Below are 26,045 nucleotides of genomic sequence, written 5' to 3' on the forward strand. Positions count from 1 at the left end.
TTAATGCATTTTATTTCCATAAAAATAAATAACCTTCTACTGCCATCCCAACTAAATATTGGGAATTACATCCACCTTTCCACAACAAATCCAGCCTACCTACAGCAAGATTCAATGCACTGGTAGAGTGATTACTTTTTTATTACTATTCTTTTTTGGCCTTTGTGTCCTCATGCAGTGGAGTCATCACTCTGGGGCAGTGCTGTGGTGGGCCTCCACACTCCTAGTTCTCCCAGCAGTACTGGGAGCCCTGTGGTTATGATGCCTTAAGATTTCAGCCTTTATATTTTTCAAATCCTGTACAGCATTAGTGCATAACTCTAAATTTCAAATACAGTGTTAGCTGCTGTCTTCACACTTTGGTCAGACAGAACAATTCCTCTGGGTCTGGAAAGCAAGGACACCTCACAGCCTCATGCCCTGAAAAGTATCAACAAAAGTGAACAGGGGGGAGAAAACTGGGGGTAAATTATTTCATTACCTGAAGCTGTAATTGGAGCATTCACCCCTGATGTGTAAACGGACCAAACTTAGAATTGTCTGAGAAACTCATGACCATCGTCCACCTTGGGTGTAGCCTCTGGAAGGCTCTGACTGCCCAAGGTGTATCTATTGAAGGCCTTTAATAAATACCCACTTTATTCTCTTCCTCTTGTCTGGCCCCTGTTCTAGGGAGCCACCCCAGGGCATCAGTTGGCACACCTGATGACAGCCAAACAGAGGAAGGAATGTGCAGGGCTGGAGCCAGTTCCCTAGGTAACCAAGAGATGTTTTAAAAGGGAAAGTGGTGATAAATAAATAAATGCACACAATGAAGGCCCACACATGACTAACTTTCCTAGAAACCACAGAAAATAGAGTGGCAGAACATGGAAATTCATGGATTTCATATCCATGAGGAAACAAACTTCTCCCCAGTGAGATTGTTAAATAATACCCTCATTCACAAGTTCCTTGTGATGCCCTGGGGTGGCTCCCTAGAACAGGGGCCAGACAAGAGGAAGAGAATAAAGTGAGTGTTTATTAAAGGCCTTCAATAGATACACCTTGTGCAGTCAGAGCCTTCCAGAGGCTACACCCAAGGTGGACGATGGTCACAGGTTTTTCAGACAATTCTAAGTTTGGTCCATTTACACATCAGGGGTGAATGCTCCAATTACAGCTTCAGGTAATGAAGTAATTTACCCCTAGTTTTCTCCCCCAATTCACTTTTGTTGATATTTTTCGGGGCCTGAGGCTGTGAGGTGTCTTTGAGCTTCAGTCCCAGAGGAATTGTTTAGTCTCATCAAAGTGTGAAGACAGTAGCTCACACCCTGTTTGGAGTTATGGCCTAATGCAGTACAGGATTTGAAAACTATAAAAGCTAAAATCCTAAGGCATCATTGCAGGCAGCCAGGAGCACTCTGCCTCCCAGCCCTTCTCCCTCACCATGACTTTCCCAACTCTCACATCACAAACAGCTCCTAAGCAACAGGAGGTTTGCAGAGCATGAGTCACTCTCTTGTGGCTGATATCCCCAGTGTAGATGGAGCTCAGTCACCTGTCAGTGCACAGCCCAGTGCTCCCAGCAAGCCAACACGGTCACTGAGTGCAGCAAAACCTAACAAGTGAGACCTGCTTTAAAGAGATACAGTTGGAAGCCACTGGGATATGGGATAGTGCCATTTGACACTGTCCCATTTCCCAGTGGCTTACCCTGAACTCTCACAGATAGATGGTGCTGGCCTAGGAAGGAGACTGCTCTATGCTAGATGCACAGTTGGCATGTGGTATGAAGCATTTCATACCAATAAGGCATCTTAAAGTTAATTAAAGTAGATTTTATTTAGATGGGAATAGGAAATCATTAGGCTTTGGATTGATAGTGAAAAGTTTGGGAACTAACCACGCAAGGTCAGTCAGTGCCCAACATAAGATTTTGACATAACTGGGAGTGTTTCTGGCAGGAAATTTCCTTCTGAATGAGGTTTTAATTTCTTTTTTTTTCCTACCCTCTAAGACAACAATGGAAAAGAGAAAATTTATATGAAAAAGGACTTGAGGTCTTCTTGAGCACTCCCTTATCTGCAGGGATGACTGAGTGGTACTTCAGACATGACCCAGGTTTGTCTGCCCCAGCCTGGTCTTTTCCTTTCCCCAGCAGTATCTGTAATGGACATTTTGAGGCTCACTGAGCACTTTTTACCCATCCAAGCTCCGGAGGCACCAGAGACATTAACCCTTGCAAGGATGGTTTGCAGTGCTTAGGGCTAGGGTCCCCACTGAGGGTGCCAAAAATGCCTCTGCAGCACAGGCCCTGCAATCATCAACCAGCTGAGAGACCACAGCATCCACAAAAGAAAGAATTCTCACTTGCGAATACCAGGAAATCTTGGTGCCTGCATGAAAACCTTAAAATCAAGCTCTTTATTTTACCCATGAAGCCCTAGAGTGGCTGATTATCCATAGAGGAATTCAGTAGAGAAATGAATAGAAGTAATTTTCCTTGCTAGAATTTCCTTGCTATAATCTTCTCTGGATAAAGTTGTACCTTGGTAGAAACCACAGCTATTCTGGAGAAGTGTCTATGCAATCACTGGCAAAATACATTTTAACCTGGTCTGTGCCTCCTCTCTTTCTAACTGAGTTGATTCAATTCCTTAGCCTTAATTAGAACTAACTTGTTAAAAAATAATTTAATAATATAAAAATCTTGAAGATTGCAGTTTGTGACCTGCTGCCGTGAATATTTAAATTATTTAACTGAGAAAAGTATTACCAGAAAGACAAAGTACATTGTTATTGGGAAAACAGATTTTGAAGTCAGATTCCAGCATTTAAATGGAGGAGAAAATAACAGAACCAGTCCAGCCTAAATGAACAGGCCACATTTCCATTTTTTCCATGAGATTTTAAATAAAAACAACCAGCAGCTTGTGAGTAATCCACTGAACAGAAGTTCTCAGAGATTACTTTCAAATTATTAAAAAAACCCAACTAAATTATCAGACTTCTCACAGGCAATGCTGAATTGAAAAGTTAAATAATAAACTGTGAAGTATCAATTCATTTCAAAAAACACAGAAGTTACTAGCACAAGAGTTTGTTATGCAATTTAAGAACCTGAAGCAATGCCACAAATATGTAAGCATGAATGTGTGTGTGTGTGTGTATCTCAAAACCAGTAACCATCAGAGCTCAGGGAGATGTTAGACATTATTCCCCAATCTAGCAAACAAAACCATAATGATCCAGGATTAGTGAGTTATCAATTTAAATGGTTAAATAAAGGCTAAATTTCAATTTTAAAAACTTGAACATCAACACACTAGTCCCTGCTGTAATTCAAAAAACTTGTAGTGGCTTAAAAAACTAAACTGTGAAATAATCTATCTACACAACACAATAAATCAGGATTTAATGGCATTTTGGCTTTAGTCTGTGTTCCAAGCTGCAGTTCATTTGAAAAAAATCAATTTCTAGCTGAATTAATTTGGTTTTTATCAATAGCTGCTAAATTAAATTCAGATGAAATATATATTTGGTGATTATGCTAATCTCTCCACACTGCTACATCCAGGTTATTCAAGTAAATGAAATGTAATCTGTAACTTGCAGAAAAAAACCCAATTTTGTTAACAATCTCACCTTCTGGATTGTTGCTGATTTTAAAGGTTTGATTTTGCTCATATACTGTTTATTTAGTCACTAAACACTAATAGATTCTCAAATCCTTTAGGAGTGTAAACAACATCACTCAGTCTTACCAACATCATCCAACCAAGCAGGGTTAAAGCAAGTTTTGTTTTACTCTGTGCTCACATAGGGGAGCAAACACGATAAAAAAAATTGATCCAACTTTTTTTATCAATGGAGCAACTGTCCAGTTTCTTACTCCTCTCTTGCATTCTGCAACCTTCTCTGGATAGAGTTGTACCAAATTCCCAGTTTCCTTCCAGTCAGTTTCCTGAGGAATCAGGACCTCACAGATATTAGAGCATCCAAGTGATTGCATAGCACCACAGCTTTTTAAAAATAGATGCAAGTTCTTACCCGTTGCAACAATTTTGTTGCATTCCCATTTATCCCAGCAGCCATCAGACGTAATGCACCCCTGTGCCTCTGGGGATTAATAGCAATACTTCCAGGAGCTTCAAACTAGCATAAAAGAACAGTTTGGAAGTGGGTATTGATATTTTGACATCCCATAACCACCTTTTATGGCAGCTTTCCTGAGAACCTGCAGCTCACTTCCATACACAGCCTTCCTGAGTATCACCAGAACCATAAAAAACCTTCTAACACCTTTTGCTAAACATTCTTTTATTAAGGTTTTTACTAACATTTCATGGGATTCAATAGATTTGAAAGGCCTGGTTTTCTGAAAAAGATTATTTTCCAGAAGTTTTTGGTACCACTTTGTACGAGTTTGTTTTTTGTTTATTTCGTGGTTTTTATGTTGGTTTGTTGTTTTTTTTTCTGGTTGGTTTGTTTTGGTTTGAAAGAACTTCAACTCAGCCTTCCGTCTTGAACATGCAGAGTTTTACACCTGGGATTAATTACAGACATTATGTAACTCCCCACCTGATGATTTGTGCAGTAGTTCAGAGATTTTGTTTGAATTCAGTAAGATTACTGTCCTGCCATCGTGGAGGAAGAGGGGCTAATCTGACACAGGTATTTTCCTGGTGAGAAATGCCTTGGTGAATTGCTTTTAATCTGAAGAACTTTCTAATCATGTAAATTCAGAGCATTCTGTCAGTGAGTAGGTCTGAATCACACATCTTTGGTTTAACTCATACAGAAAAAGTGACAGCAACTTCAGCATCCTGTCATCTCCTTAAGAAAGTAATTATAGTAAAATATTACTGTCACAGCTCCCAAGTGCATCAGGCAATATCCAAGGGGCTTTTAACAGTGGGAAACAGCTCCATCTCACCACTTCAGCTGTCCTCTGGTGCAACTGGAGACAACAGGCAGCATCCAAAAAGAAAGAATATTTTTATTTGATTATCATTTGTGTGTTAGTTTGCTTGGAAATTAAATGCATCAAAGCAGGACAAATACTCAATCCACTGGCTTATTTATTTATAGAACAAATTCTCATTGTATATTATCATATTATCATACTTCTTCACTTCGTATCAATTTCTGCCCTTTTTTTTTGTGGGTAGGGTCCCCTAGGAGTTGTTATTGATACTGAGCCTGATCCCTCCCACTGGTCTAAAACATCAGCACTATTCAGAATTACTCCATTTATTCCCTGCTTTATGGTGTTATAATTGCCAGCAAAAAGCAACCTTTGCAGGCTATATTATGAACTATTCCATGAGGAACTAAACCAATAAAGCCTGGCTTCGTATCCAAAATTGCTACATCCTTCCCTAGTCACCAAAATACCTTTAGCTTACCTCTGTTACCATCTTGCAAGACCTGCTAACTTGCAATACTGCCAGTTCCTGTCACACCCACCAGCTGTGCTGCAGCCTTTCCCCTGCAGGGAGCACCAGCACGGTGGGTGTGGTGAGTCCCAGCACAGCTGCCACAGCAGGGACTGTTCCTGGGCTGCTCCTGCTCCTCTCCTGAGCTGGCAGCAGTGACTGGGGCCTCACCTCCACCTGCCCACTGATTTTCCACAGCTTTGAGGAGTTTGCATCTGTGAGGTCTTTATCACTCCATCAAGTTTAGCAGGATGGTAAAAGGGCAACCTCATAAACTGCATTTCCTTGGAAAGGCTGGCCAAAGCCAGCACCATTTTAAAGCCTTGCATGGATCTCTTTTCGGCCTCTGCTGTTGCTTTTGTTACTCAGTTTTACACCTAGGTCACATCAGTGGCTCTCCAGGGGAGGACACTGCTCATTTTATGTAGAAGTGGTACAACACATGAGCAGGCAATCCTTCAGCTTCCAAAGAAGGTTGCTTTGCTTTTCCTCTGCATTCAGTCACTCAGCTGCCCTGAATGAAACAACAACATGAAAAATGTGGGGTGTTTTGAAAGTACAAATAAAAAAATCCACCATAAATGTTTGTATTGATTTCGGTTCAGAAGAAAATTAAAAATGCTTGCCTGAAAATCCAGATGTATGGCCACTGAATATTTCCACTAAGAAAAATCCTACTGGAAAAGCACGATGGAATAATTCAATTCTAAATACTCCAAGTACTTTGAATCTTATAGAAGTCAACGCCAATGGACCTCCATTTCCACCATAGACTCATTCAGTAAAACAGTAGCCAAAGAATGTTTATTGGTTAATATGTAGGCAGGTACATGCTCTTGTGATCAGTTTGATGATCATTTTAAGGGTTTAATTTTGAACTAACAACTCTTTCAAAATCATATACTTGGAGGTACTCATGAAAACGTGTACTGACACCAAGTGATTAACAGGATCAATGTTTAGTTTCTGTAACTCAGCATTAACGAGCCACTGATCACTTACTGTCTCCCAATCTTGTGCACTTCAGTCACTATTGTACTTGGGGTTTTTTGTTTTTAAAATCTTTCAAGCATTTTTAAATCTCTAGGGAAAAAAGTAAGTGGGTAGCTCATATACAAGGGATCTTTAATTAGAAAAAAAGAAAAGTTGAGGCTTCAGAGTCACTTCTCTTTCTAGCAGTTGAAGATCTGCCTCAGAATTTATCCAGCAAAAATACCAATCTTCAAGCACTGTTATGAAGAGCTTTGTAATTTCTTTAAGAGCTTGCAATTGGGTGTAAATAATATGTGCAACAACTTTAGAGGCTTACAGATGAGTAAATTAGCTTTAAAAAATCAATTCCGGATTTCCTTTAAATTTTGTCTGTTACTGCCTGAGTTTGTTGTCTAAATTGAACAAATATTTCTGAGTTATTTATTGCAAAGAGTTTTGGCTATGAATTCTGCCCCTTATTCAGTGCTCGAGTATTTCACACACTGCATTTCTCCTGTTTCATTGATGACACAGACAGCCCAAATGGATTTCAACCCACAGTTCATTTATCACGAGGGGAGAACCCTCACCCTCAGGCTTGTACCTTACACTTTTTACCTTGTGAATGTCTACTTCTCAACAAGATCAACCAGAGACTAAATGTGCATCTGCAGTTAGTTCTTTATAGTGAGATTTACAGTGAGATTCTCAGTATTGCTTCCTTTGTAATCTTTGGAATTATGTGATTCCCTGATTCAGAGTATCTAGAATGCAGATAAGTACCTCTTGTTGGTTTAGCTTTGTTTATCTTGTAGGGACAGGGAGCATCTCCTCAGTTTTTGTACAGGATCAAGTAGAGCAGAGACTCTGAACTCTCCTGTTATACCAAACTATAACAGTTTTAATGTGGCTCTGATGTTCCTTTCAGGCAAATATGGAAATTAAAGGAACACCCAAAGCTCTATCTGAGCCACACTAATCCTGTGAAAGCAGTGACTCACCTAGTAATGGCTTTCCATAAATTAGGCAGCTGAAAATGGGTAGGAAGCATGAAACCATTAACAATTCCTGTAGTGTAAATTCTCTCACTGCATGTGAAGAAAATCCATGGCAGTAAAAATAAGAGATGAAGGTGTCAGCACCCGTCATGTTTAGATATGCTGTTAATAATTCAAATCTTCCTCCCTTGGAGCAGATAGCTTCACAATGAGTCACTCTGTTTCCTTTCTCAAATGAAAACTGAAGTTCTGTTGCTTACTAATCCCATATGTTTTCTTCCCAATTATGAAAAGAGAAGTCAAGGTGGCCAATTGTCCCACTTTGTGCATTGTCCCACAGTGGAACCCTCCTGCAGCAACTGGTGTGTGTTGTCACCCGTCCACACTGCCATGGAAATGACTGATGGTCAAAGTGACAATTCCCAAAAGAAAAGTCACCCAGAGCTGTGTGAAACAGGAAGAGATGGAGGAGGAGGAGTCACTGCATCTTCGGGAGTAGCAGTCCCTTCTACCAGTTGCTCTGGGCCTGGCAGGAACAGTGTGCCAAAGGCTGCCACTGTGATTGCTGCTTTCTACAAATAAACCATGGTAAAATAAGGGTTGAAAATTGAAATTTTAGGACTGGTATCTAAACTTAGCAGCTGAACTAAGATAGCATGGTTATACAAAAAGAAAAAAAAAATAAAACAACAAAAACAACAACAACAACAACAAAACCCTAAAGTGGTGCAAGACATAACAAAGTGCACAATTTTCTCATGACACAGAAAGGACTACAACAGAACATCCTAGAAAAGGTGGGAACAGCCTGGCCTCATACTGAGAGCTGGCAAAAGCCTCATACTATAACAGCCCTTGACATACTGCCTCAGTCACCCTGTGGAACCTGTCCAATTACTCCTGCCCAATTACTTGCTTCAAATTCTGTGGGCATCCCACTATCAAGAATCCTGAATATCAAATATTCAGCTCAAAGTCTCTTATATTCTCATTTCCAGAGCAATAACACCTCTCATCAAAACCATTTGTTCTATCCAACCAAGTCTTGCTGCATCTACTTCCCATAATTTTATGGATTTTGTTTATACTCTGACAAACTAAACAAGATCTTAGAAGAAGAGAAGATAGCAGTGCTTTGCTATTAATAGCTGAATTTTGCATTCATGTTGCTCCATTCCTTCTGGACCAGGCACCCACTGAGATCTTTTATGTATGATATTCCTTCATATAATTCCTTCTCATCATAGGCATAGACTAGAGATTGCTCTTGCAGTTGCTCTTGCTTTGAAACAAGGGGAAATTGCTAGTTTAAAGTAAAACTGTCTAACCAAAAGAAAAACTTCGAATTTTATTTTTAATTTAGTTAATTTTTTTTCATTTGATGTTGCCTGTGAGCTGGAAGCAACAAATCCTACATCAGTTTATCCACTTCTTAGATGAGCAGAGGAGCACCCACAGAGCACAGGCAGCTCAAATGAGGAGCGAGGTCTGGGAGACCAGGATTTTCCAGGACCGTAATCTCCCTCTCTCCCCATCTGGTAACAACACCCCTCCCACAGCATATGGCCACAAGCAAGGCACTAAATGGGATGTGCTGATGAAGTGTACCCCAGTATTGTTCAGCTCTTCATCAGATCATTGGCACAGAGGTCACCCACGTAAATAGATTTTCCTTCCTTAAGGTCACTATACAAATCTGCTGCCTTTATCAAAATAAGCTTCTGGAGACAAAAAGACAAGAGAGGCAGGTTGTTTCTTAGAAACTGGAAAGGCAAATGAGAAACTGACCCAAGGCAGAGGGCCAGCAGGTGTTGCTGAGAAGCAGTCAATGTTGTTTGGACAGGACTGCCAATAAAGGAAGCAACCAGCAGGTTTGTGGAGATGCAACATTTGGAGCAATAAACCAGAGGGGAAAGCAACACCTCCAGATGGCTCTGTGTGGCTGAGTGTGTCTCAGCAGACCCAGAACTCTGTATTTAGTAGCTCCTGGTTGAGGTGAAGCAATGGCACAACCCCCTGGGCCTTTTGCCCTGTGGTGAGGCTCAGGGAAGGATGGGATTAAACGGGAGAAATGAGGTGCAGCTTCTGCTCAGCCACAGAAAGCCACCACAGCCTTGAACAAAGTCACTGAATCTTAGCTCCTGGAGGCATTTCAAAGGCCTCATTCCCACTGCTGTGGCTCTGAGAGATCTGTGAGGATCTGTCTCTGCTGCTCAGATTCAGCTCCAGTTTCTGTGACACACAGACCTGCAGGAACGAACGGGGCCCATGGACACCTTCAGCAGTGCAGATCATCTCAGTTAACAATACCCTGAACTAAAGGGTTTTTCCAGAGCTCTTCACCCATGAACATTTCCTAGTTCACCAGGTGGGTTTCTGCCTTTTTTCCTGTGATAAACTCCATATATTTTCGACCCTAGCAGGACCTGCTCAGACTATTAAAGTGACTTGAAGAGGAGTTATTACAATTCCATCAGTCTCTTGTCAGTCTGACAGGATCTGTTTGCAGTGCAGAGTGCATCAGGCTGCAGTCACCAGCACAGAGCACAAAGCACTGCAATAGAGCAGGAATTTAGGGCTGCAGCTCCAAGGCTACCTCAACACCACAGAAGTGGAGGCTGCACCAGACAGAAAAAAAAGTCCCTATTCCCACTAATAACCCTTTAGCTACAACATATAATCTCAAGTACTTAGAGCCATCTAACTACCCTTTATCTCCAACAAAAAAACCCTACTCCTCCCTATTCCCCTCTTTTATGTTTCAACTAACTATTTTCTCCAGGTGTTTTTTCACCTCGTCATAATCCATTACCTTCATATGCTTTGATCTTTCCATAGGGAATTTATTTTCTCTCTTCAAAGATCTTTTCTAGTCAGAAGGTATTTTCCCCAGTCCACAGGCTCTTTCATTCAGATCTCATAGCATGATGCTTTTTTCCCTATTTTTTTTTATTTATTTATGAACATTTAATGAATCAAATTTCAAATTAGAACCAAGCCAGGCAAGTTTATTCCTGATGACACATGATGTGGCCTCTGGTGAAAAATCTAAGACACACATTGCACACATTGTGTACACACTGCTGGAGCAAATTCACTCCACAGAAAGTTTTGTGAGGCAAAATAGTTACAGGAGAGCAAAGATATTCAAAGATCAGTCATAGATCAACAGCTGTTATTCTGAAGAAAAATAACCCATAAAATATATTCCATATGGCTTAGTTTTCCAAGCAGATTTTAATTCTTCTTTGGTTCATTTGTTAAGGTTTGCATTGTGTAAATCTGTGCAGTGCTGAGGTTGCCAGAGTTGCAAAAACCAATTTGCTTTACTTACATGTATATTACAGAGTGGAGGCAAGAAGGAAAGAGAAAGATGCTGGATGCATCCTCTCCCACCTAGTATGGTTTTATACAGCCCATGATTTTCTTCTTTTACGAACAGGGACAGTTCCTGTGCAGCCAGTGGCCACCCACTGACCTTCTGTGAAATAAACTCTCAATTTATCTGACGCTGTAGACACAAACTTAAAATAATTGTTCCTGGTTTGTTGCCATTAAACTTGCTACAAATGATCCCTCCCCATGGAGAGGGTGAGCACCAGCAGCACACCCTGGGTAAAACGAAGTACTCCTGACAAGAAACAAGTACTCTTCAAAGTCAGATCCCCAAACTATGACAAGAGCCATCCCAGTGGATGTGAGACGAGGCCCCAAAAACAAGATGTTGAATTCAAGCATTTAAATTTGTCAAGAAACTTCTCCATTTTATATAGAAAATATATATTCTGTGCAACAAACAAAACAACTACCTATCCCAAAACAAGCTATCTAATGCACACACGTAGAAAAAATACCAGCCTCTCAGGGCTTTATTTCTAAAGATAGAACAAAACACTGAATTGTCAAACAGAACATGCTTGAAATCATAATGCTCCTATGTAAAATAGCTCTTGCACAGCATCATGAAAACTTCTGAATTGAGCTTTCTTTATATACATCTGCACGTAGCATCTGTCATTATAAACAGCAGTTTATATGACAATTTGAAAAAAAATAAAAATCTGCATGCTCCTGGGCAGAGGTGTTTGTTCCTGTGCTGAACATCTTCTCACCCAAAATCTCACATTTCTTGTGGAGTATTAATATCTTCTCTACTAATCCTTGTAAGGTCAACTTGTCTTTTTGATCTCTGAGCACTCTGAGCATTTATCTGGACATGTCCAAGAGCAAGTTCTGTGGAAGAACTACGTAAAAAAAATTACATAGATATTTAGAAATACAAAATACACCACAAATAAAGTAAAGTGAAGGCTTTAAGGAAAAGTAAAGGCTTCTCAAGAAGAACCCTGCTTTGGTTATGGCAGTATCTGTAAGAAGTTCTCAGTTCCAAACAAGCCCCCACGACTTGGGCAATGGTTTAATGATTGAAGATAACCAAAGTCCTTGAGTCTGTTTCTTCTTTTCTTCTTCTTCCCTTTGTTCTGCTTTGCAGACAGAAGGCCAGAGAGAGCAGTAATTTCATTCTCTGTACACCAGAGAGGTAGAGTGATGTCTGTTGTCACAGTGGGTTGGACATCTCAGCCAGTCCATCTGTGTGTCCTGCTCACTCAGCCTCTCTGAGCTGCAGTAAAAAGGAAGCAGCAGCAGCAGCAATCTCTTCTATCCCAAAAGCCTGTGATCCCTGACTCAGCCCTGCTGCAGGGGTGAAGGGCACACCTGGGGTAGCAGCAGAAGCAAAGATATTGCCCAGGTAAAGTTCCTGCATGTGGAGATTTATCTTGTTGCTGCATCTTCAGCAGGGCAGAAATCTTGTTTCTCCTGCTGTGCATGTTCAGCGCAGACACAGCCTCTGTTGAAAAGCTCTCTGACTGGAAAGGATGGTTCCACATGACCTCTGCATGTACATTGCAAGAATATCTAGAGTCCTTGATGCTCATTAAAGAAGTTTGGAGAGAGATAAAGCTTTTCTTAAAATGTCAAGTCTCCATTCTGAGAGAGAATTGTGCTGCCAGACCTGCTGAGAGGTCACAGCATCTCTCACGTGCCTCATGCAAATGCTGAGGCACATATGGTGCTCTCATTTGAGATGTGAGGGTAAAGTAAAAGAAGCCTCGTCCATCATGACAATTCTCAGTTTCGTGTGCTGCTCCCAAAATAAGGATTTACCAGGTTGGAGCTTGGAGAACAGAAAATGCCAAGGCTTTTCAGAAATTCAAAAGTTCTGTAAGAAAGAGTTGAGGCCCTCACCCCAATTCCTCACATATTCTAAATTAATTTTCTTCTGACCCCAGCCCACATCCAGTCTGTTCTGTTATGAACGAATGAGCAGAGTTTGCCTAGTTTATTCTCTCAAAGAGACAGCCGAGAAGAATAAATGCAGATTATTCTACTTTGACCAAATTAAAGGAAATTGTAGCTCAGAGCGGAAGGATTCCCTTTGTTTATCTGCCAACACAAAGGAATTACTGCAATCCTGTCTCCTGTCACCACTGACAGGCTGTTGGATGTGTTTCTGCTGCTACTCCTTCGTCATTTACGTACAAAATCCCATCAGCAACCTGCACAACTAGAATCAAAGCAAAAGAAAGGCAACAGAAATAAACATAAGCCATTGAGAAAAATCCTCTCCACTGGAGGAGTTTTACAAATGGTTACATGTACCCAAACAGTGAAGCACAAATACTCTGCTACACTTTGAGGAAGCAGCTGCCTTTGTTGTAAATAGACAAGAAGTACTAGGACAGACCCAGAGACAAGCACCAGCACCAAAGTACAAAACAAAAACAACAACAACAACAACAAAGTGCAATTTTAAGTTAAACAAATATTTGGCTAGTCACTGTTTAGGTTTTGTTAAAAGTTTAATATTTTGCAATATTTGGGGATTTTTTACATTCACTCAGCAAAGTAAGTGATGCTTAATTCATTGGGAGTTACCTTCTGAGCTACTCTTGGCTACTTTTTTTAATGTTTCCCTTCACATTATGCAATGCTACTGCAGCACCTCAGAGCGAGAGCACCTTGTACAGAATGATTTAGCTCTGAGCTGAGCCTGATCCAGAGGCAGTAGCCATGTTGCCTCTGAGGATCTGGGATTTAACTTCCTACACAGATATGACCCTTTTTCCTTTACTGCACAGCACTTCATCTTCTAAGGGACTTCACTACTTGCAACCACTCAGTGCTACCAAGTGTGTGATTTCTGGAGTTCTTTCACTTGACACAACACCTAGAGATTCCTCCCAGACTACACTGAGTTACTGAGAAATCCTGGTGCCCAGTTCACTGCCAGCACACAGGAATGAGGCTGCTCCAGACAGGAACTCTGCTCTGTGGATTCCTGGTTTCTTTCTCCAAGGTGCAGGCCCTCTTTTGATCCTTATACACAAACACTCAGAGTTGTTCCTCTTTCTGCCCAAATATTTAGTGTTTGACTCCAGTTGTAATGCTTTACTGCAAGTGCCTTCTTTCTGCAGGACAAGTTTCACCATCCAGGCTGCTGATGGAACAGGAAGGGCTGGAGATGCAGATCAGGACTGAGCAGGCATTATTTCCAAGGCTGCACTGGTGGAGGAGCTCTTGAGCAAACAGCTCTCTGGGAGGCAGCAACAAGAAAAATACCAACTTGCACAGTGCATAACTGGTTTGCCAGATGAGGGTTAAACAAGAAAAGCACCTGTCAGCTCTGATTTCTCTTAGGAGGTCATTCTGCTTCTAAGACATCTCAGTCTGCACAGAACTTAATCAAATCTGCTCATTCTCCCCTAGAGTCAAGTGCATAAAACTGATTGTCACTGCAAGGGCAATGAACATGCTGGTGGAAAGGTCTTTGCTTTCACATTGCTGCTGCTGAAGCCACGTATCAGTCACAAAGATGAAATACAAGAGACTGTGTCACTTCTTGTACATGAAGCAGTGGAGACTGATGTGAAAAATGTGATTCCTGCCAGCATGCCAAGAGGTGTGGGGCATATTCTGCCTTTCCATTCCCTCCCCGCCATCTCCCTAAAATGTTCAATGCAAAGAAAAAAGCATCAAGGTGTTAAGTGACTTGAAATATTTTTGTATTTGTATCATCTAGTAAACAAAGTTGCTGAAAAATGTCATTGTGTGATCTTCACATGTGTGTGGGAGACAGAATCTCAGCTGTCAGGGAATGACTGTACAGCTCCCTGCTGGAAAAAAGAAGTCAAACATTTCACAAGCAGACTTTTATAGTCTGGTGGGATCTCTGCTAAACACTTGGGATATCCAGGCTGTCAGCTGCTTCCACGAAGACATCTGCTGATTCATCCTGGCAGTACCCACTCCCAAGTGAGCTGTCCCCAGATGCCAATCAGCAGAAAGGCTCCCAACCACAGCTCTGACACCAGCTCAGCGAATTCTGCCTTCAAATCCTCAGGTGAGCCAGTGGGATAGAAGTCATCATCAAACCCCAGACACCTTCTGAGGTGCAGGAAACAACCCAATACCCAAAGCCTTTTGGAAGGGCTGTTCTGTCACTCAGTGCACTTGGGATGTCTTTGCTGCTATTGATTAAAGCTCTTTGTTCTTCTGTTCCCCTTTCCCCACCTGAATTGTCAGCATAGGTGAGAGGTGCTGGGTGAAGGTGTTGTCTCTGTGCACAGACTGGAAGTGGATTCTGCTGGAGATGTGTGAAGGAAAGAGAAGGGGGAACCATTCTCTGTCAGAGCTATCAGCAAACCCAGCTGCAGTTCAGAAAGCTTTCCCAAAAGTCAGCCTAAAAGAGTGAGGGGAGAGAGGGGATGAGAGAGTTTTGTCTCTTCTTTTAGTGTTGTTCACGATCACTGACAGCAATAAGGAATGTACAGGCTTAGAATCTCCCTCTAAACTCCAAAATAATGTACAAAACACTAACCCATGCATTATTCTGTGCCACCAGCTGGTGGGGGGTAGCAGAGCAGGTTTGTGCTTTCCAGCTGCAGTGCCCTTTGCCTTCCTGCTGCACACTGCAATCAAGGCCCTGCACAGGGCCAGTCACTAGCACGATAAAGAGGAGCTATTTTGGTATGTAAATTCAAATGAACAAATGGAATTTCTAACCATTAACCTCTTGAAGCAGGTAACAAGTGGGTTCAGGCATAATCAATGATTTTCATAGTTTCTAGGAAAGCTTTGTCAGGATTCTTATATTTCTAAAATGCTGACACATTGCATGATCTGGGACCTCAGTGTCTAAAAACAAGTACATTACACCACCCTCAGCTCCTGGAGCCAGCACCCCTGAGTTCCTGTGTGTGCAGGGGAGATGCTGAAAAGCCCATGCAGCCAGTTCCCAAAACCTTTCCTTCATGGATGCACACTTGCTCTTACACAGGCTCCAGGCTTCAGCAGAGCTGAGTGCTTTGGGTGAGTCACCCAGTCTGAAGGTTCAGACACTGATTCCAGCAAGAAAAGCAGTTTGCATGGGAAACTCACTGTTCCCCTTTCCTCCAGAGGTACACAAACTCTAGTGTGAGGAAGGAGATCTGGAAAGGCATGGAAGGTGCTGGGCTAGGGATCCATCCAGCTTCTGATGGTGCTTTAAGTTTTGAGCTTTTATATTTTTCAGATCCTGTACTGACTGCATCAGTGTATGACTCTGAACTCCATACAGAGTGTCAGTAAGTTCCCTTCACATTTTGGTCAGACAAAACAATCCCTCTGGGCCTGAGATCCAAGGACACCTCACTGTCTCAGGCCCTGAAAAGTATAAAAAAAGTGAATCAGGGCTGAGCAAACTAGGGGTAAATGACTTCATTACCTGAAGCTGTAATTGGAGTATTCGCCCCTGATGTGTAAATGGACCAAACTTAGAATTGTCTGAAAAACTTGTGACCATCATCCACCTTAGGTGTAGCCTCTGGGAGGCTCTGACTGCCCAAGGTGTATCTATTAAATACCTACTTTATTCTCTTAATCTTGTCTGGCCCCGGTTCTAGGGAGCCCCTGGAAGGCATCACCTCCTGCCTTGGCCAGCACACCCCTCCTTGCCTGCTGTGAGTGGCTCCTCTTGTGTGCTGCACCTGAGAGGAGATTTCCTCTCCTCTGGTATGGATCTGTCTCAGGTTTAATGTGTTTTTTCTCCCGAGATTCCAAGGCTGGTGGTTCGTGTGGGCTCCGAGGGAGTGATTTTCCCTCTTCACCTCTGAAGGATTTAGGGTCTTCTGTCTGACTCTGTGTCTCTGTGTTCTGTGCTGAGCTCGGTGCTTGGTGTTTGGCGCGAGAATGATGTGGAGTCTCAAGGTCTTGGTTTTCTGGTTTCTCGCATTGTTTATTAGTTCTTATCTTACAATTCTCAGTGTCCAGCCAAGATGTTCACAGCAACTTGGACACAATGTGACTCCCCTGTGTCCGGCCAAGGTGTTCACAGCAGCCTGGACACGAGGTGACTCCCCTCGTGATAGGAGGTTGCTACCTCTTATACCGATAACTACGTACCCATTGTTTACAATTCTGTGCCAATGTCTATCACCTATACTAACAGGGTCATGTCTACTTTGATCCAATCCAGTGAAACTACTTTGTGCCCACGTCACTGCAGAAGATGGATGCCAAGGGAGAAGTAGAAGAAGCCAGGGCACCGCCCTAAAATCACCATCTTGTCCCTTTGCACCTTCATTCTAAAAATCCAAAACTACAAAATCTTCTGCACAGTGATAACTACACTCTGTCACACATTTGTGACTTGCAATTCTTCTCTCTGTTAGATGTTTTTCACATGGACCAAAATCAAAGATTGTGTCTTCCTGGGCTCTGTGCCAGGCAAACCCCCCTGCACAGACCCCAGACCCTCTTTTTCGGGTCCCAGGCCTCTCTACCGAGGTCTGTGACTTTCCAGGGCACCCAGAGGGATGCCCTGGACTCCAACAGATCTGAGTCCTCTCACTTGCTAGAAGCACACATGGTTTTGTTAAATTGATCGCTCTGCTCTATTGAGGCAGCACTTACAGGGGAACAGCACAATGGCTTTTTCCAGATTCTCAAGGTCTTGTGAGACACGGTGTAGAGAGCTGGGAGCTGACACCAAGCTGGAGAAGACCTCACTGAAGATAAAGATGAGAAAGCTCACTTGCAGAGAATCTGGGTTTTGTTCTCTGTGGGAAGGACACAAACTTTTGCATTGAAGCCAAATTTAATAATGCATTCCAGTGATCTGCATTTTTCCAAGCTCCTACATTCCCTCCTTTCCTGAATACCATATGTTTTCCCATTCTATCAGAGGTGTTTCTGTGGCATCCACTGCCAATGGGTTGAAAATCAAAGTTATCATGGATGAAACGTCAAGATCTCGAATGTTTGGGAAACAGCCAAATGTTAGTTTAATTAACTCAAACATATTCAGTTTTGACTGACCTTTTCAAAGAGAATCAGAGAAGCACTGAGGTTGGAAGCAACCTCTGGAGATCATCTAGTGCAACCATCTGTTCAAAGCAGAGCCCATTCAATGGACTTGCTCAGGAAACCAGCCAGTCAGATCTTTTATTATCTCCCAAAACAGTTTTCAAAACATCTCTCCTGAACACTGGCACTGCAGTGGTTCAAGAAATTCAAACCAAATTTTGCAACTTTATTCCCTAGAATGCAAAGAAGTATTTTGATAATTTTGTAACAACACATTTTCCAAAATAGGAAATAAGAAAAACACTTTTGCTACAATAACTGCATTTTTAATACTGTTAGCTTTTCAAATTTCAATTACCAATTAAAAATTTAAAATTTCAACATATAAATTCCCATTTGGATCTTATGTAAACATCTCAAAAGAAAAACAGCACCTATCCAGTCTCAGGCACTAAGAAGAGTTCAATACAACACTTATGAATTGTGTGTTTCTTCTCTTCAACTCTTTTCCAGATCACGTAAGGAGTTTTGGAAACTCTGTGGACACTTCTTTGCCTGCTCAGACTCCAGCCCACAGAGATCACTGGATGAGGCAGGACCCATCAGAGCCTCTGGGATATTCCCATCACCCAGCAGTTCTGGTTCTGTCTCCAGCTACTTGCAAAGGCTGTTGCAATTCTGTGTGGTTTGGACAGGTTTCAAAGTAATGGAACATCCACTGAGTCACAACACTGACTTCTCACAAATCTAAAATTTCAGCCTTCTGGTGCTCCCAAATATGCAGTGACCACATTTTGGAAACCATTACAATACATCTACTGGTTTACACTGAAAGTGCACTGCAATAGATGAGAATGTATTTGAAAAACCAAAACTAAACAAAACACAACTCCTGAAACATGGTGGGGTTTATCTTTTAAAAGATGATCATAGGAGAATCTCTACTTTCCAGAAGAGTTCTCTTTTGATGCTGTGACACTGAGTACAGTTGTAAGTTAAAACACATGATAAAATTATTTTTTCTTTCATTTATTCTGAAATATAAACAGTTTTTTCTTATTAAATTTTTTGTCTGAAAAGATCAAGAAGCTGGATCACGTAATTCAGATAATTTGTTCACAAACTTCCATTCTAAATATATCACCCACTACAGAAGCAGCAATATAACTGCAACCAACAAAACACTTGCATAGGTACACATAGCTCCATTTCAATGAGTTACTTACTAATTTACACTGCAAAAACATAAGGTTGTTATAGCTGAGCAGTTAATAAAAACCCCACCTTGCAATCATTTGATGGTTCTTCAGTGAATAATGGAAAAGGCTCAATCAGACAGACACCAGGAAAAAAAGGAATTGCATCATTAAAGAAACCCAGGCTGGTTAATTGCAGGTAATGGCTATGAATAATGACAGCAGAGAGTGCTGAATGACGTAGGAGAGAGAATAGTCTGTCTCTGAATCGTAATTGCTTAAAACAAACAGTTTGGTCAATCTGAACTTATTCCTGACTGTCTGTCCTGCTCCTGCTGGAGCTGTAAACAGGGAGATCTGCAACAGGGTAAGGCTGTGAGGGAGCAGCTTCCATGGGTTCTGCATCCCACAAATGGTGGCAGAGGAGCATGTTGGTTTTCAATATTTCTGATTTATTTGATGATTAATGACTGATACTTTGATGGACTGGTTGCTCTCTCCTTTTTCCTGCTTTCCACCCTTTTTCCCTGGATGTGGCTATTTGGTAGAAAGCCCAGTGGCAGTCAAGGAGAGGGAGAACGTTGAATCCATTTCTCCTCCCCTCAGCCCTGCCTGTCCATCCCCTTACCCACAAACATTTTGTGAGCACATGCACACAAATGTGGCTTTGCCTGGTGCTCTACAGCCTGATCACTGATTCTTCAGGAAGACATTAATTATGGAAGTAGCTCCTAAAAATGGAGAAGTGTTCCTCTGCCAGACCAATTCATTTTCTGCTGCAGCCATTCTCAGTGTCCTGTGAGTCACTCCACAGCTGGAACTATCTGTGAAAAATGCCTGGGAGTCAAGGGGAACAAGCTGTGGCTGATGCACAGCAGAACAAAGGAGAGCTAAGTCACAAGGAAAGGGAACACCAAACTACTTGAGTTTGGGTTTTGTCTGCTTCATTTTAGCCTGTTTGGAAGAGTTTTTATTAGGACACATAATCTTTGCCCGTACTTGCCACATATCATTCCCAGTAGCTCCCTTTCTGAGATTACTTCCTTGGCTGAGGCACCACACGATTTGGTCTCTATACTCTCAAATACTCATCACCTAAATATCCGAAAGATTCATGACTTACTTGGGCCATCCTTACTTCAGATGGCAAGTTGAATATATCAGGAATAACACTTCATGTGAGCTGGAAGCATTTATTTCTATTGCAGTACATGAAGTTGATCTGTGTCTACATGCAGCCACAAGAGAGCAAAGTCAGGGGATGCAAACAATGAATAAAACACCTCAATCCCTCTGGTGATGTCTCCAGGCAGCAGCTCCTATTCTTACACCCTTACCTCTAGGCTCTTACTAAGAGCTGTGACCCTCAGGGCCAGCACACGAGTCAGGACAGAACTGTGCTGAAAATGGGGTGCTTCCCACTTCTCAACATCCTTTTCCAATGAACACGGCCCTGCTGCTCTGAGAACAGCCTGGTTATTTTCACTGCAAGCTCCATTACAGCCCTGAAATGAGAAGAGCAGCCCACCCCTCCACAGCCATGGCTGTGTGAACCAGAGTCTCGAGCCATCAGTCCCTCTGTGAGACTGCAGGGAGGAGGGAGAATGCCAGCAAATGTCACTCCTGACCTTGGCCTGGCTGGGTCTGAGGCAGCTGCCACCAGGTATAAAACTCTGAGAGCTCCAGGGGACTCACTCACATCCTCCTGCTCAGCAGATTTAAAGAGCTCTTGTGGAATATATTTCCAAGGGAACACAGACACTTATAGCATGTAACAGCTGCACCACTTAGAGCATGTATCCCTCCATTTCATGCTTGTTGGGCTTTCCTAGGACATGCAGTGACTGTCTGCACTTTTAAGGCACTGAAAGCCCTGAAAGCAGTGGATCAGGACTGTGAAGAGGATCATACTGAATTGTTTGTCTCTGTTGGTCAGTATGAGAGAAGGGCAGGGAGATTTTGACAAGTTTTATAAAATTATGCCCATAAAAGCAGGGCTAGGTACAGCTCTACAAACAACAGGAGACAATAGTCATGACATTCTTCTCAGAGAAACTGAATAGATATTCAATGAGAACAGACTCGTTGCTACTGCTGGAACTATTTTAATCCCACCTGTCCCCTCCTTGCTACTCTAAAACAGGGACATGAAAAATTTTTAGGAAGCTCTAACTGCAACCCAAGGAATAAGAGACAATTTTGCCCTGGGGAGAGCCAGGTGCTTTGCTTTGCTGCTTGTCTCACAGAAGTTGTCCCTGCAATGGAGCCCATCAGTGCTGGATTAATGTGATCAGAGGCACCCTGCTGTCTGGTCACTGACCTGGCTGGAAACAGCAGATGACACCATGCCTTGCGCTGCCATGGTATAGAAATACCCATTGAGTTATGACCATTGTAAACGAAGCAAATCCATCACTTCACCTGCAGCTGTTGGCCTGTTTTCCAGCCAGGAACAAAGCCCAGAATCACCTCAACTTTGGGCACCATTTTGTCCTTGGCTGCTTCTCACATCTCCTCCAAATGAGTTTGTGTGCTGCTCCTCACACCCAGAACAATTTTCCCAGCTGTATTGGCAGGTCTAACCTTTCTCTGTTCTTGCTTTAAATCCCTTTTTGTCCTTCTCCTTTCATTCAACCTTTTGATGTTACAGCTTCCTCTCGTCTGCCTGTGTAAAGGTGAAAGTTGTCTGTTACGGAATGGATCTCACCTGCCCTGGGTTGTGCTCACTGTGAGAGGCCACTGGGACAGATTCCCACCTGATGTGAATTGTGCAGGTCTGCTGGGGTGATACACAACCATGGACTACAGAAAGCATGGTGAATAAGGAACACTGTTCTCTGATTTCCAACACAAGAGTGAGATCAGGCAGAACCTGCTCCCTGTCAACTCCAAACCAACAGGAAGCTGCTTCCACACACTGTATGGTCCAACTGCAGAGCTCCTCACCCCAGACATTACAAATTGAGCAACTGCACACCTCACTGAGAGAACAAAACACACTGAGAGTCATTAAATACAAATAACTCTCCCTAGGTTCAGACACTCCCCAAGTATCTTCCTTTTCCTAAGCTGGAAACTGGGAAAGCATTCTGGGAATACCTGGGCACACCCACTGCATCCTTCCTGAGCAAACCCTGCCAGCTGCTGCAGGGGACAGCACACTGGGCTGGGTGGGGCTGGCACCTGGCCCAGGGCAGGAGATCTTTATCCCAGCAGAGAAATCACAGCACTGGGAGTGTGTCACTGCAGGTCTGGATGGGCACAGGGGGAGCCCAACACTCCCACAGGTGGAACAGCAGGAGAAGGGCCCTCCAGAGAGTATTTGGTGTTCACCAGCAGCTGGCTCTGACACCAGTCAACTACAGCTGCTGCTGCAGGGCAGTAGCTAACCCACAGTCACCTCTGCTGTTCATCAGTAACTCAGCAGTTACTGGGACATGACATTGATGGAGATGTTCAAATGAAAGGTTTCATTACAATATCCGGCAGTGAAACAGAAGCCAACTGACACTGCCAATGACAAGCTGCTTGTTGGTCTTGGTTTTCTTTTGATTATCAAACTGAAAGTCCATTTGGCCAAATTAGACAAAACCTGCTTTCCTGTTCTCCTCTATTTTTGGTCAGAAGTCTGATGTAAAGCCCCTACAGAAGAAGTATGACCAAGTTATATCAGTATTACCCTTTCCACTTCATTTACAAATGCTCTCGTGAAAACCTACATGCACCAAGACTGAAACACACAGAGGTTATGTAAAAAAATTATCTGATTATTGCTTAGTGTCAGAACAGCTCAGATTGTATAAAACTGCAGCAGCAAACTCATATATTAATCATTGAAGAACAGCTCACATACAAATAGAAGTGTTTGATGTCATCATCTGGCTCAATAGAAACACAGCTAGGCAACAGGAGCCTGCAATGAACTGCCTTTAACTGACAGACTTCAGTGTTTGCATAAGGAATCTTCTATTAGAAAGTTGGGGTTTTTTTACTTCCGAGGAGTTCCTTGCTTTGGAAATATTTTGGACAACCAAACAAAAGCTTCTTGTCTGAGATACTATATAGGAAACAGCACTAAAGACAAAAACATTTCAGAATATGTGATTGTAGACTATTTTGAAAATGCCTCCCGAAGAACAGTTGGTTATTGGAAATATTTTAAAAGTAATTCAATCACAGATTTCCAAGACAGTCTGCACTCCTCATGTTCTCTGAAACAACCAAGCTCCAGTTCTTATAAGATCACCCAGTACTAGCAAAAATGACTGTTTGAGACATCCTCGTGGGCTCTCCCTTAAGGGTCACTGGGAATGAGCAATGAATTGAGGCAATAGTAAAATGATGCATTCAGCTGCCTGAATCCTTTTGTGAATGAAGAGGGATCTGATCAATTCCTATTTACCTCAGCACACTTCTGGTTTCAGAATGGACTTCGGGGGTTTCATCACTGCTTAGCACAGAACGTTAATGCTTCTATTAATGCTCCATGTAAAAACTTGGAATAGGTATTTGGAGAGATGTGAACAAGGAGGGGCAGATTACTATCAAGCACTGCTGTCAGGAAGCCATTGGCACTGGAGAAGGTGAGGCTGGACTGATCAGACAGCATCCGTCTGCCAGAGAACGTTTCATGAGACACTGAAAACAAACAGGACCCGTTTGCTGTGGAGCAGCAGCGCCGAGTGACTCATGCTATTGAACAACCCTGACTCGAACCTGTTGAGGATCCTGGCCCAACCTCCCCCTTTCAGCACGAATCCGACTAGAAACGTGTCCGTAAGCCCCCGGGCTGCTGGATAAACACAGGCAGAGCCCAGCCGTGCTCAGGTGCCCGGCTCACACGGGCGGTGCTGCCGCAGCTCCGAGCACCTGCCGAGCCCCCCGCCCTGGAGCCGTGTCCCTCCGTCCATCCCCGGCCCGTGTCCATCCGTCCATTCCCGGCCCCCGGCCATCCCCCGGCTGCACCAGGGGCACCCAGGGCCGCGGGAGGGAGCGGAGGGTGGCCGGTCCCGGCCCGTACTCACATGGCGCGGGGCGAGCGCTGCCTCCCTCTCCAGCAAAGATGGCTTTCCGCTCCGCGCCTGCTGCCAGCCGGCTCCTACTGTTGTAGGCACTGTTGTTGGGAGAGGAGGGGTAGGCACCGGCTACTGAGCATGCCTGCGCCTCGCATCACAGGGTAGGAGGCAGAGGCTCGGCTCGGAGGTGCCCTCTCCACACCCTCCCGCCGGGAGCGGTCCCGGAGTGACGGAGCGAGGCAGCCCCGGCTCCTCCCGCCCCGAGCGGGGACAGCGCTGGGTGTGCTCGCCGGAGCGGGCTCACCGGGCCAGCACCGGGGGGTGAGGTGAACACCACCCTGTGCTTCTCTAACCACGTTCTTCCTGCCTCTCCTCGCTTAAAAAAAAAAAAAATTAAAAAAAAAAAAAAAAAAATTAAAAGGAAGCGAATGACAGAATCAATCCCTGTTCAATCCCTGCTGTCGTGGGTGAGGACTTGTGGATGAGAACACACAGAGCAAACCTAGAGACAGATAAACTAGCAGATCAAGCTGTTTCTGGAAAGGTTGTGCCTCAAATGAGGTTCAGCCCTTGCTTCTGGCTTAGACACCACCTCACACCCAACCTCATTCCAGGCATCCAACCTCACCCTCCATGAACATCAGCACTTCCCTTGCCCCTTCCCTCTGTGCAGAACAGAACGTACTCTGAAACAGCACATGTTCCTCTCTGTACTCAAACCAAGGCCTTCACATTCTCTAAAAAAGAGTGAATAAACAAGAAAGTCTGCATGGTTTTCAGAGAATTGGCATTTAACAGTGCTGTCCCAAAGGTACCTCCTTCACTTGTAAAACGATGTAAAAACCTGTCGCTGCTCTTACTGATTCTCTGGGGTGTCAGTGGCAGCCAGCACTGGCCATTCAAAACAGGTATTTAGGTACAAGGCAAGTAGCTTTGCCAGGTATCTAGACCTCAAATCTTGGGGTGCCTGTTGGGAATGAAGTGCAACAGTGGTCAGATCAAATCACTGTTTTCTGTCATCAGGTCAAATCCATGTTTTCTGATGTGGAAATCTAAGAAAAGGTGAATTGTTCCTCAAAGCAACAGGCAAAGCACCACAGTCAGTGGCATTGAGCAAGGCATCAAGCCCAATTTCTCAACTTGTTACCCACCAGCTGAGTATTTTCATGCAGAATGTAGCCAGGGAATGTGACAACACCCACAGCCCAGATATCAGGACACTCAGCTATTGCCCAATTCTGGGCTCAGATGTTATCACAGCCTGATTCAGATATAGGCCATGGGCTGTCGGCTCTGAAGGGATCCAGCTCCTTGGGGAGCTATAGAACTCCTCGGAGTGACAGTCACAGGAATCTCTCTTCCTTGTCCTCTGCTGCCCGAGAGCTTGCTTACTGCATTAAAGGCTCCTCTGTCATTGTGTCCCTCGCGGAGCAGTGTCTCCGTCCAGCCAGGCCGGCCTGACACCGCAGACACCTGGGGAACACTCCCCTGGATCTCCAGAACCAGGGGGGTGGCCAAGGGAACCTTCCCTTGGCACGGGAGAGCCTTGCCATAACGGCAGGAGTCTGACTCAGTTGGAGGGCAAAGTCCAAGACCTTTATTCAGTCCCAGACGGGGCTGTTCAGTCTCCGGGCAGCTGTTCCAGCTGAGCACTGGAACAAAGGAGACAGCAGCTTATAAAGAGGGGACGTACAGCCACAGGGATCAAACCCTTACCCAATAGGGAACAGGGTAGGAGTGGATTAGGGTTAGAATGACTGTCAGAGGGTCCAGTAAGAACAGCAAGGGAGAAACTTCCTCTGTTCCTATCCTATCACTCGACGCCCTTCCCCGACCTTTCCAGAAGCAAGGGGGAGCAATCAAGTGATAGAGAGGGCTCAGGGGAGGAGGCTGGGAAGGATACGGGAGGATTGACAATGAGGAGGGGCAGGGATAAACTTGGGACATAACATGTTTTGAGAAGCAAAGGGGAGAAAGGAACAACCCATTATTACAAACCAAAACACAACACAACACTCCTCATACCTCCTGCCACTGGAGGGTGTTTCTGTCTCTAGTGCTGGAGCCAATTATCTGCATGAATGAATAAATGTCACTTCG

The 26,045-nt window shown here is 43.5% G+C and overlaps 1 protein-coding gene across 1 annotated transcript in view; it reads right to left on the bottom strand.

The window, feature by feature from the left end:
- The window catches only part of VAMP2 (vesicle associated membrane protein 2), a 62,497-nt gene extending 37,895 nt beyond the window's left edge, over positions 1–24,602 (bottom strand). Inside the window, exon 1 of the mRNA XM_083868363.1 lies at positions 23,955–24,602. Coding sequence (XP_083724489.1) covers positions 23,955–23,956 — 2 coding nt within the window. The 5' untranslated portion in view covers positions 23,957–24,602. The remainder of the gene's footprint in view (positions 1–23,954) is intronic.
- Between the last annotated feature and the right edge of the window lie 1,443 nt (positions 24,603–26,045).

The sequence above is a fragment of the Zosterops lateralis genome (genome assembly GCF_965231275.1).
Source record: "Zosterops lateralis genome assembly, chromosome: 10".
NCBI classification, from domain to species: domain Eukaryota; kingdom Metazoa; phylum Chordata; class Aves; order Passeriformes; family Zosteropidae; genus Zosterops; species Zosterops lateralis.